At 42.3% G+C, this 13,665-nt stretch overlaps 1 protein-coding gene across 1 annotated transcript; it reads right to left on the bottom strand.

The window, feature by feature from the left end:
• Positions 1-2,878: 2,878 nt before the first annotated feature.
• On the bottom strand, positions 2,879-8,126 carry BMP15 (bone morphogenetic protein 15; the record flags this gene model as incomplete). The annotated part of the gene is made up of 2 exons (XM_082681398.1): positions 2,879-3,735; positions 7,799-8,126. The coding sequence occupies 2 exons, from the start codon at positions 8,124-8,126 to the stop codon at positions 2,879-2,881; spliced, it is 1,185 nt and encodes a 394-aa protein (XP_082537524.1).
• Between the last annotated feature and the right edge of the window lie 5,539 nt (positions 8,127-13,665).

Below are 13,665 nucleotides of genomic sequence, written 5' to 3'. Positions count from 1 at the left end.
GAAAACTTGCAAAATTAGGCACCCAAATATTTGGTGAAACTGAAGATAAATTTCACCTGCTTCCTAACTTTGCCCAGAATTGGACAAAATATACTACCTAGGTAAATGTAACAGAGCTCCAGGGTCAGAAGAAAGCTTAATCACCTGATCCTTTTGCACCGACACATTGAATGGAGTTCTGGCCTCTTCACTGGGGGAGCTGGGACAAGGTGGACTCTGCTCTGTGCTTTCCCTTTCTGGACCAAGTAACTATTTCTCCCCACCCACCTGGGAAGAATCCCATACACATACACTCCTTCACTAGCAAGCATGCCTCCATCCTCCCAGAGAAAGATTTGAGGTACAGATCTCTCACTTTGGACTTGAGAAAAAGTGCTGAGCTGAAAGAAATGTTTCAAAAGAAAAGAATCCGTAACATCAGCCACAACTGATTCTGTCCTGCCAGTGTTTTCTTTGGGTATTCTGACAAGTCAGGGCTTAATGGATAAGGGGACCAATTAACCCTGAGCCCTCCATAAACAGATTAAGTTTCAGACATATTCAGGACTCAAGGGTAGGAGACCATGATTTCCTGAAACTTCCAAAGAACACTGAGATGCTGAATTCAGAATCTGATCTGGTGACCAAGGTCTGTTTTCAGGCCTGTTAGGTATTCGTGCCTACCCCAGCTAGGCTGGGGAAATGACTGGCCTGGAAGCCCATATTTACATTCCCATTTTAACTCCCAACATATATAACAATTCCATGAACTGCCTTACTCAAGAACACAGCTGTCACATTCTATTGTAACCTGAATAACGATTTTGAAATAATGGGGCACAAGAATTCATCTTACTTTATATACAAAGTATATCTTGTATTGCATTTATTCCAATGGAAAATGAGATGTGAACATTGAAATAGTCCATGTTAGGAAGGATGCGTCCCTCACAAAAAAAATAGTGTGACTGTCCTATGTTTGTATCCATCAAGGACCTACTATGTGCCAGGCTCCAATAATATGGAAATGGATAAAACACAGTTGAAACTCTCAAAATGAGCTCCATCTTTTGGCAACAAAGACAGTTACACTAGAGTGTGTTAAAGGAAAGCAAATAATGCTGTGAGCACAGAGAGGGAGATCCTACCTGAGTCTGGGGTATTATTGGGGCGTTGAGATGAAGAGAAATGCCTGAGCCCATTCCTAAAGATACAGTAAAGAAGATAGATGGACAAAAGGATGCTAAGGAATAGCTCCTCAGGCAGTAGAATAAAATTTGTATATTTATAGACATGTAAGATGTTTAGCTTAGCTGGAACCAATTTAAGGGGGTGGTAAAAATGAGTTAATCTACAATGGATAGGGGATAAAGAGATAGGGATTTACATTTGGCAAATATATGAAGCCACCCTAAATCAGTACCATTCCACTGATAATTACCATAAGACAAGTCAAGGAACAGTTGGGCAGGGGAAATGCCTTACTGGGCTTCCTCAGAGGGGCCCTTTGGTGAGGGCTGATTGCTAGCAGTGCTGCCTTAAGAGAGAACTTCATTGGAGCCTCCAGCCTCACCCTGGGGGATTAGGGTTGAGTTCCTGGCCATAGCTAAAGGGAACAAATGAAATAAATCCTTTCCACCCACTCTCTCCGAATCCCCAAAACATTCAAGATTTTCTTTAACAACAACAAATGATTTATTTGCAACACAGCCCAGTCCCCATCATTTCAATACAGCACAGGAGTAGGAAAGAGTCACACTGCAAGCATCATTTAGTTCAAGGCAGAGTGCCATGGCTCCCAATACAGCAAGCCCGTCTCCCCCAGAGACCCATGCCCGGAGCCCAGCTGAACACACGAACAGGCAAGCTCAGAATGAAGTCGGCCCCAGGCCTCATCACATTTCACCCTTCCCCCACAGCCCTTTTAAGCTTCCTAACTGCAGCCTTCTACCCCCTCCACTTCTAACCAGGCCAAGTCCCAGCCTCCTAGCCACCAGGGAGCTTTCTTTGTGGGATCATTATCAGGGGTTTAAGGGTTACCTAAAATGAGAAAATACCCTGTGAAATCTATTGTTCCATAGAAAGTTTAAAACGACTCCCCCATACATAATCCTAATCAGCAACGACAGCTCTTTATCTCTTCACTATAGACACAGGCGATTTTGAAGTGATTGTCATCTCAGCTCCATACACATTTCCCTACTGGCCTTATTAAAGACTGCTCTCCTCACCCTAGGGTGTAAAGGAAACCCAGGTATTTCCCCCAGGTTCAGAGCCTGAGAGGAAAAGCCCTGATGGCTTAGAAAAAGATTCCCTTCCTTCTGTTGCCCTCAAAAGATTTTTATGGAGATTATTGCCTAAAAGTTTTCTAGTCCATCTGAGAAACGGTTTTAGATTTAGAGGGAAATCCAAATACAGAAGCAGGCAGTCTTTCCGATATGGTACTAGTTTCTAGGATTCAGAAGGCAAGGAAGAGGAGTATAAAATCTCAAGTTGCTTTCTTCACCCCAAATCTTCTAGATCCTCAGAAGATGGACTCTAGGACGATTCTACCTTTCCCAGGACTTGGCGGTACAATTCCTAAAGTTCTACAATCATGGACTGGTGATGTTTGACAAAGTCACAATAAAGAAAAGACAAGAAAATAGAGAGGGCCTCTCCAAAGGAAGATCTTAAACATTAAGGGCTCTGACTAATGGTCAAAACATACTGATGTTTGATATCAGAACTATTTTTATAAAGTAAAGTAGGGGAAGAGACTTAAGTAACAACACTGAAGGCAAGGAATAGAACCTATAGATTGGGTAGAGCATCACTTGCAGCTTTAACATTAATATTAGTTTATTTTAAACCCTTTTCTAATTTCTCAGGCAAACCTGAGCTAGCTGTACTTTTGCTATCACCTGCACGTGCAGGACTGGGCAATCATATCCTCATATTCCTTGTACAGGATACTCCCATTTGCTTCAATCAGAAGAATGCTAATGGGAACATACTTATAAGGGACACAGGAGGGCTGAGGGACGCTCTGGTCCACCAGCTCATTGACAAGGTTCTGGATGATGGCATGATTGGGAGAATTGAGACCATAGTGTAGTACCCGAGGGCAGACTCCCTTACAATAGTTTGGAGTATAGAGATGGGGAGCAATGATCCAGTGATCCCAGCCCAGCTGCTGGAAGCTGACTTGGAAAGGGTGGAGGGAACACTGGTTACTTTCAGGCCCATCACGCTCCCTGGAGGGGCCAGGAACCTCAGATGCGATACTGCCTGCTTGACGAGCCCTCCGCAAGAGAAGAGAAGGATCTATTTCCGTAAACTCTTCCAGGCCTCTTGGGAGAAGTTTGGCCTTCTGAACACTCTGAGTGTCATTGAAATAGAGTAACAAGAAAGCAGTGTCCAAGGATGAAGTGCCATGCCACCGGAACTCAAGAACCTCACTACCTCTTGGCCGCTGACACAGGAAGCAGAGTCGTAGAACCCTGTGCCCCTTGTGATTCCAGAGATTTTGCCCAACATGTTGCGTGATATCCATCTCTGTCCAAGCTTCGGGCAGTAGGGAAGGCTTTGAGGAGCCACTTCCTGAAGAAGGAAAGTGATCGGTTGGGCTTTTCTGGACCCAGGGCTCCACATGGCAGGAGAGGTGGGAGTGAGCTAGGTGAAGTTGATGGCGGTAAACCACAGTGGCTCTGACTAGTTGGTATGCTACCCAGTTTGGTCTCAGAGGAAAGTCCAGGGTCTGTTTGTGCCAGGGGCCTGCATCAGTAAGAGGGAACAAGAGCAGAGCATTAGCTTCTTACCTCCTAGCCTGAGTCTCGCTCAAAAACCTGCTCAATGCAAACTGACAAGCAGCCCTAAAATGAATTCAAGATCATAATAATAGCTATCATCTATTGAGCACTTACTAATGTATTAGATGCTTTACATACATTAACTCTTGAATCTGCAAGAGCCTTATGAGATAGTTATTTTCCCCATTTTGTAGACAAGGAAATTGAAGCTCAGAGAAGCTATGCCAGAGGACGCACAGCCAGTGTGTTAGAATAAAGATTTGAGCCCGAGTATTTTTCCCTTAAGACAAATTGTGTCTAACTTTTAGATCACTCACAGCACCAGGCTGAGAAAAACACCTCAAATGCAGAATTGTGTATATATATTGTATGTATTATTAGCTGACTATTAAAGGTGACCAATAAGGAGGGTTATTGAGACATACATGAATAACAAATCCTCATGCTATATCACTATACAGATGCAGCTTTAGGGTGACAGTCCAATACTGGGGGCTATGGTCTGCCATCACTTCAAATCCGGGGCTGAGATGGCACAAAATAATTTTGTCTATCTACTCCTAGTGGGGGCAGGTATTTACCATTTCTGCCTTCTATTTGAATTTCTTCTTGAGCAGCTATTCCCTTCTTGGGCCATTTCCCCCTTAACCCTCAGTCTCTCCCTTTTCCATTCCTTACTGGAAATGATTCTTCATTTACCCCATTCATTGTAAATACCATTTTCAACAAGGCCCTGTTCATGTAAATATTTCGTTAGCTAAGAAGTCTACTTAGAAGCTATATGCCTTAGTGATTAAGAGTTTTAATCTAAACTGTGATGCTGACACCCAGTGGCCAAAGGGTTGGAAAGCTGGGCCTGCAGTGCTCTGACCTTCTGCGCCCTCTCCTGGCAAATGTCAAGAGCAACAATTACAAAAACCACGCACAGCAAGAAAAAGCCTGTCATCTTCACACATCAGTAAACATTCCCATGTTAATTTACATATTATTCACCTAACCTTCCTTCTCCACTGAATCCAGGAGCCTGGAATTCTTCAGTAGGCCTGGGACGCTCAATATAGAAACTCTTTAATGTTTTGATGCATCAGGATTTTTTTTAATATTATGTATCTAAGTTTCAGGTGTAAAGCATCATAATTCAACATCTGTGTACACTACAGTGTTATCACAATCACAAGCCTAGTTACCATCATCTGTTACCACACAGTTGACTCCCTTCACCTATTTCACCCACTCACCCCCCACCCCCTTTCCCTGGTGGTAACCACTAATCTAATCTCTCTACCTGAGTTTGTTTTTATTTTTTGTTGTTCATTTGTTTTGTTTTTTTATATTCCACATATGAGTGAAATCACACATCAGGATTTTTTTTTAAGTTCATGTTCCAACTCATGCTTAATACACCCTCAAATTTGGGGCACTTAGATATCATTCAGACAAGGCCCAAGCCAGGCTTGTATTTGCTTTCTCAAATTACTCCATACTCCCATCCTACAATAATCTTTCCAAGAGACCCACGCATACATCTGCCCTACCCTGCCTGAAAAGGAATCCAAACCCAGCCTCTAACAGGCTGTCTGGTGAGGAACTGCCCTTTCCTTTCAGACCCTGACATCACATATTTCCTGAAGCAGGGTGGGGTCGCTAAGGATCAGAGCCAAGAAGGGTCTGCTCAGAACTTTTCAGGGAAATGGCTGACTCACACATCCTGCGTGATTGAACCTGGAATAGCTCTCCAGGCAAGCTCGATTCAGCTGGGTCATCTCCTGATGGAAAGATCAGGCCCAGCTCTCTTGTCATCCATTTCTGGATCCTTTCCAGAGTCCCTAGATGCCGGTATGTCCCACAGTCAGACCAGGGTACTGGCCTAATTCTAGGCATCTTCCTTTCTAGCCTCATATCATCTGTACAGAATTGATTTGTGCAGCTCCCAGTTGCACTTGGGAATGAAACCCAGATCCCTTGAAATGACCTCTGAGTCTCATATCCCATTGCTCTCCACAGTCTCACTAGGTTCCAACCATCCTGATCTTCCTTCTGTTCTTCAAGTCGGACAAGCTTCTTTCCACCCTTTAGGTCTTTGCACATGTTGTTCCCTCTGCCTAGATCAGACTTCTCCTTCTCGCTCCCCTTCTCATGCAGAGCTTCTTATCTTACAGACCTCAGCTCAAATATCACCTCTTCAAAGATGCCTTCCCTGACGATCCCATGCAAAGGGAAGATCTCTTTGCTATTCTCTATCAAAACCACCTATTTCATTATTTGATAGCATTTACCACAATTTACAACTATCCGTGTTTACTTACTTGTCTCACCCATGAGAACCATGCCTATCTTGATCATATTCCCGCCACCTAGTACAATGTCTAGCACTTAGCATTTGCCAAATAAATATTTGTTGAGTAAATCTCCACCCACACCAAGTTATCTTCTTTTTCCTTAATCAGAATGCATTCCCCTCCTTGTATGCATTATCTCTTTACTCCTTACGCAAAAGTCCAGCTCAAATACCACCTCCTCATTGAGGCCTTCCAACTGTCTCACTGCTTCCCTCTCCTTGCACTAAGCAGCAACCTATTTCTTCTTTGGAGTCCCGGGAGCCCTACTGCTTATCCTTTTCAAAGCATTTGTCACACTCCACCACCATTGTGTGATTACTTATCTATCTATTCTACCATAGTGGGGGCTCCTGGAGGTCAGGGAAGCGGTTATTTGCCTCTTTATACCCAACCCAAACACAGTGCTTGGTGCTCAATTAAAATCTGTTAAGCAGTCAGCACAACAGGGTAATTAAAAGCACAGGCTATGGAGCCTGAAACCCTGGGTTAGAAACCCAGCTCTGTTAATTACTAGCTGTGTTACATTAAGCCTCAGTTTCTTCACCTATAAAATGGGTATGTTCATAGTACCTACCCTGTATGATAGTGAGGAGGATTAATGAAAATAATGTTTGCAAAGTACTTTGCCCAATGCCTGGCACATGGTAAGTTCACACTAAAGGTTAGTTTAGGGAAATGGTAGTTGTTTTACTTGGAGGGAAGGAGGATAAATCGTGTCTGTTGTAATCGCTGAGACTAGCAAAGGTGTCTGTTGTAATCGCTGAGACTAGCAAAGGCTTAAGATTGATCTCACCAGGTTCCCAAGATTTCCCTGAATGATGGCTTTCTGCATTTCACAGAGAGCCCCACACTGCAGGAGCCCACTGCTGCCCTGGAACAATGTCTAATGCAGATGTTTAAAGCAGAAGCAACCATAATGGGAACAAAGAAAACTCCAAAATACATTTGGTACCAAAAACCCGAAGTAGCAACCACAGTCTGAATAGAAAAACTGTTTGGTGTACAAGGATATCAGGGTACCACATTCAAACACAAGTAGTTACGGACAGACAGACTTGAACTCAAATCCTGTCTCTGCCACCCACTGTCCTTGTGACCTCTGCAAGTTATTTAACTTCTCTCTGTGTTTTACTTTTCTTATCTTTAAAAATTAGGCTAAGTGCTCCAGGACAGCTAATGAGAGTAGCTGTCATTAAGGATTAAATACGATAGCAGATGCTCACGGAGCCAGGTATACAGACTCTCAGATGTGAGCCTGTTTCTGTCCTTTCTGAGGCCTTGTAAATTTCCCCACTTCAGCATCCTGTACCCTTTGCCTTCTAAGAATAAAACAACACAAACAACCCTGCACAGGAATGTATATGACTATTTCTCAATTATAGCTTTCAGAGATATAACAAGCATTAAGACTTTCTTTGAAAGGTAGGAGCTGACACATTGCTCAGTTGCCCTGGGGCCTGGGAGAGCTTCCTCAGGTAGGCCCCAAGGCAATCTGTTCTTAAATTGGGCCCCTGAAGGGAAGCAGGCTTGGAGCCAGCTTCTCCCAAGTTTGCCATCTTTTGAAAACCAAGCCTGAGAAAACCACCTTCCAGGCAATGAAGCCTGACAGTAAACTCGCAGATCCCCTTTTCTCTACACTCTTCTTCCCCATTTTTCTCCCCTCTAGGACAATATGGTATGATAACTCACCTCTGAGAGGTCTTGCTACATTACCCAACGGCCTCACCAGCCTCACCATGGTGGCCCCAATGGTGCGGTTCTCCCTAGGGTGCCCACTTTCATCAGCTGAATGCTGGTACAACTCCAGCATATACCGCAAGGGAGGCCCTAGGACCCGTGGCTTCCTCTGCTGCTTGCCAGGGGCTTCTTCTAGCAGTTCCCGAATCAGGGGCAAGGTAGGGGCCTCAGGCAGGAGGGCAACAGAAGGCTGCCCTACCTGTGTCATTTGGACCACGTGTTCCATAAAAAACACCAGTCCCCAAAGAAGAAGGATTCTAAGGATGCTCAGGAGGACCATCTTGAAAGGCTTGGTGTTCAGCAACACTTTCCAGCACAAGCCCAAAGGATGCCACTCTGACCCTTTCCTTTCACACAGGTAATAGCATCCAGGCTCCACTACCACAAAGGATAGGGCAAGAAAAAATGAAAGGCAGGCAGGCAGGTCCTATGTTGCTTCCTCTAGGAGGATCTCCTTGACCAAAAGGAGGTCTTCTAAATTGTCCTCTTTGCATCAAAACAAACAGAAACGCAGGAGGGACAAGGCAACATGCCCCTCCTGCTCTCCAGGGCCAGGAACAAGATAGCACTTAAAAGGAGAGGTCCATCCCAGGACCTGCTCCCTTACCTTATCCACTAGGATGAAAAGAAGCAACCCTATCCTGCTCCACTCCAGAGCTTTAAAGGCAGCCTCTTAATCAGTCCTTAAAGGGCCAGAGGCCTCCTGCTCCCATCCCACTTCCATGCAATACTTTTCCTAATGCAGCATTTCCCAAAATGTGGTCTACTAAGGACTTGCAGTGAGACTATCTGAGGTAATTGTTAAGAATTCAGGCTCCGGGGCCCAGCCCAAAACACGAACTCTCTGAGGATACGCTCCAGAAATCTGAATCTTAAATCCTCCAAGAAGTTCCCACTAAAATATGGGAACCTCTGTGTGAGTATGGCTGCTGGAGCTTGAAGAAGATACCTTAACAGTGGTTCTCAATCTTGACTCTACACTGAAATCACCTGGAGAGTTTTAACTATTATGGATTCCTGGGTACCATCCCCAAAGATTCTGATGTTGTGGGTCTGGGGTGTTACAAGGGCATCAGGATGTTTTAAAGCTCTGCAGGTGATTTTAATGCACAGCCAAGTTTGAGAACTCTGACTTAGAATTTTCTGGTTTCCCCATGGAAGGTGTTGAGATCCTGAGTGGGCTTCATCAGAGAAGCCTGGGGCAGTGGGAGATGAATCTGTGGAAGCTGGCTGGAAGCTGACCTAGCTTGGATGGTTAATGGAGGCATCAGGGCTGAGCCAGTTAAGGCTACCCCACACCAGGATTCTTCAGAAAAATGGTAGGTGTTGTCCTGGCCCTGTCCAAGTAGAATCAGTTTGCTGGGCTCTAAGGAGAAGGTGGGGCAGGAGGTCAAGATGTGGCTCTTGTGGAACAGGCATGGACTTTGTAAACAGACAGACCTGTGATTCTTTCTCTTATTAGCAGTCATTTAACCTCTCCAAAGCAAATCTCTTCGTTTCCCTGAGCCTCAGTCTCCTCACCTGTAAAATGGAGATAACATGTTTTATCTCATAGCTTGTTGTGAGGATACAAGGAAATAATCTGTGTTAATTCCACAAAACCTAATTAGGCATATGATATATGGTTACATGCTAGAAATTATTTGTTTCCTTCCTCTGTTTTTTCTAACATGGCCTTGGTCCCTGGCATGTATCGTAAAACAAAAGATATGGGCCCTCTAGTTCTGGACTCAAATCCCAAGTCAACAACCCATTAGCTGGTGACCTCAAGCAAGGTTACTCCCAGACTGAGTTTCTTCATTTGTACTGCTGGCTCCTACAGAGAGTTGTTGTGAGTGTTGTATTGTGTACATTTTTATTGTATACAATGACATACAAGTAAGAGATATAAGCAGAATGTTCACAATAGGCAAAACCTGAATGGCCAAAACATGAAAAGATGTAAAGGAATCAGAAAAATGCAATTTAAAACCACATGTGCTTCCACATCCATTGAATTGGCAACATATTAAAAGTCTGATGCTATTAAATCCAGGTGAGGATGTAGAATGCAGGTAACTCTCTTACACTGCTGGTGGGAATGTGATTTGGTACAATTGTTTTATAGAGCGATCTGGCATTACCTCTACTGAGTTTGAAGATGTGCAATTCAGGTATTGCTACTATTGCTAGAACAGTAGCTTTTAGATATTTTGGTCTGTGATTCACAGGAATAAATATATTTTACATCAGACCTAATAGAAACACAAGCACGCACACACACACACACACACACACACACACACACACACACAGGTATCTGAAGTAAACATTTCCTGCAACAATTTTTATCTTTCCAACATGTTGGGAGGGATAATATATCATAATGGGTAAGAACACAGCTCTGGATTCAGGATCCTAATTTCAAACTCCAGCTCTACCACTCATTAGCTTGACCTTGGGCAAGTTACTCAACTTCTCTGTGCCTCAGTTTCCTCATCTGTGAAATGGAAACCATAGCCTCTCTCTTCTTCAATTTTGTAATATATATGTAAAATGAGGTTAATCAAAAGACTTACTTCATAGGATTTTTGTGAGTATTTAATGAGTTAACACATGTACAGCACTTAAAAGAGTGCCTGGCACAAAGTAAGTACTAGACACAGGTTAATTATTATTACATTTCATGCAAGTTGTGCTCTCCAGAAAGCTGAGCTTACCCTGAAGTGCTAGTTCTGACCTCATATGAGCTGTGGAGAGGTGGCCCATAAGTTTCTCTGTCCTCCATGTCCACACCGCTTCTCCCTGCTTCCTTTCCCCCTTCTCTGCCTCCCGACATTCTCTTTGGCCCTTGACCTCTGTTACCAATTTAAACTTCCTATTTTCTATCCAACATAACTCAGTAAAAGAGCAAGTTATTAGGACAACTAGCAAAGGATCCATACAAGAGTTCCCAGCACAGTTTTCTTTGATGTTTCTGTGGTATTTGAGTAGGATTATATACGTCAAGAACATTTTTCTGCCATAGTAGTAAGATTTTGATACAGGATCAAAAGAAGTAAAAAGAGACAACATATTCACTGGAAATAACATGATTTGGGTTAGAATTCCTGGTTCTGCCATTTTTGTCTGTTGCTTAACCTCTCTGCATCTCAGCTTTCTTAACTGTAAATTTGGAATATTCTTTAGGGCTGTGGTGAGATTTAAATGAGATAATGTATACAAAGTATTAGCATATAGATACTCTTAAATAAATGTTAAAATTTATCATTAATAACCTATGATTTTAAACTGTATGTAAAGTGTAACTGACTGAAGGAAATATCTACTCAGCATCCTTCTAAAGTTCAGCTGAATTTTTATTCCATCCCTCTACTCACCAGGGCTTCAGAAGACTCACCTGAATGAATAGTTCAGCTTTCTTATTTCAGAAAGAGATCCAAAAACTAACTCCATTCTTATCACCAGAATTGAAAGAAGCTGACTTGATTATTTCCTGGAAATGCCCCCTGGTGGGCCTGATGTATGCTACTGCCCCAAACCCCCAGAAGAGGGCACCAACTGTCTTTCCAGCCTTTATGGTTGGAGGGGTGGGGTGGAGTGGAGGGGCAGGTTATAGGTGATTGGAACAGGATCTACTAAATGATATTTACCAGGCCTTTCTGCTTTAGAAAAAGCCAGTATGTGAAAACACTAATTATTTAAATTGGACAGTTTAGGAGGTGATTATTGATATGACTAAAAGTGTTCTTGACACAACAAAATAGGTCACCACAAGTTGCTTTGAGCAGCAGGAAACCTTAATGCACACTGTGGGTTAACTTTTCAAACTATAATATGCTGGGCACACTGGTAAAAGGCATGAAATTTACAAAAGAATAGATTTTTATCCAATTTGGGGGAGCATGGGTATTGTTTAAAGTACATATGTACTTTAAACATCATCTTTTACATGATTATAATTTACATTTCCTTACAATTGTGTTCATTCAACAAATATCTAATAAGTACCTCCTATGTGGTTGTGTAAGGTGTTAAGGGTGCAGGCCTATTGCCAGACTGCCTGGGTTCAAATTCCAGCTCTACCACTTAACTAGCTTGGTAATTTTTGCAATTGACTTAACCTCTCTGTACCTCAGTTTCCTCATCTAATAACAAGGATAATAATAGCAATATTTCAGAAGACTGTCGTGAAGATTAAATGAGTCAATGCATATAATAAGCATATTATGTTCTAGATACTGTACTAGACTCTAGGAGTACAGAAATTAATAAGACAAGTTCTTGGTCTTTAACACTCCCAGTACTATGCTTGGCACTGCAGTAGGTTGGGGGACACCACGATCAAACAGTTTCTCTCTCAAGAAGATAACAACCTTGATAGAGACATAAAAGATAGGAAATATTTCCCATAACCATGATATTTCCTCTGATTACTCTTCTGAGTTCTTAAAATATGGACCTATTTTCTAGATGTTCTGTTAAAAAAATCATTTTCCTTAAAACAGAGAGTATGGTATATTTTATAGAAATATTTATTTGGCACTAGACTGTATCATTTTACATATTATATCTCATTTTATCTTCATATCAACTCTGTGAGTTAAGTACTATATTCCCATTTATAGGTAAAGAAGTTGAAAATCAGAAAAGGAAACTTGTCCAAGTTTGTACAGCTCACAAATGGTGGAATCCACTGGGATTTGGACCCAACTTAGAGGAAATTTCAGAGCCCCTCTCTTTGTATCTTGTAGGTTGCTATATAAGGTGCCAATGAACATTTAGCCCCTTAAGAAGACTCAGTTCCCCAATAAGATAATCCCACAAGGATTCCTGAGTACAGAATTTTAACTCTCATCATTGCTTATAGACCATAACATTCCCAGACAACTAGAAGACCAGGTTTTCTTTTAGCCAAGCAAGCAAGCAAGAGCTAAGTAAGAGCTAAGCATGATACACTCTGAAGTTCCTTTTGGCCTCAGAGACACCTGCTGTCTTTGGAGCTTTTGGTCATTTTTGGGTAATCAAGTCATCAGTAATCATTGACCGTATTCCCATTCTATGGCCTCCCTCTGTTTGATCCCAGTAGCTACTTGTATTTCTTTAATTTGATAATAAAGCAAATGACTAGGTAACTGACTTCCCACATTAAAGGTAGGGAGACTGTGCTTCCCCTGAAAGACCTACAGAGACTGGTTGCATACGTATCACTCCATCTTCTATTGTATGTCAGCTTCGCAGGGATTGGCATGGCTGAATACAAATGGATCCTGGGCCACAACAACTCAGTACAAGGAAGACATAATTTGTAAATGATATGACCAATAGCGGTTAATGTCCAAAATATATAAGCAGCTCATACTCATCAAAAGTATTAAAATATCAAAAAACCCAGACAACCTTATTTAAAAGATGAGCAAAAGACCTGAATAGGCATTTTCCCAAAGAAGACATACAGGTGGTCAACAGGCACATGAAAAAATGCTCAACATCGCTAACCATCAGAGAAATGCAAATCAATACCACAATGAGATATCACTTCATACCTGTGAAAATGGCTATCATCAGAAAGAACACAAATAGGTTGCTTCCATGTCCTGGCTATTGTAAATAGAGCTGCAATGAACATTTTGGTGCATGACTCTTTTGAATTATGGTTTTCTCAGGGTATATGCTCAGGAGTGGGATTGCTGGGTCGTATGGTAGTTCTATTTTTAGTTTTCGAAGAAACCACCATACTGTTCTCCATAGTGGCTGTATCAATTTACATTCCCACCAACAGTGCAAGAGGATTCCCTTTTCTCCACACCCTCTCCAGCATTTATTGTTTGTAGATATTT

Source organism: Grampus griseus (genome assembly GCF_964374135.1).
Source record: "Grampus griseus genome assembly, chromosome: X".
NCBI classification, from domain to species: Eukaryota; Metazoa; Chordata; class Mammalia; order Artiodactyla; family Delphinidae; genus Grampus; species Grampus griseus.
The sequence above is the reverse complement of the archived record's forward strand: the minus strand, read 5'-3'. Positions and strand labels throughout refer to the sequence as shown.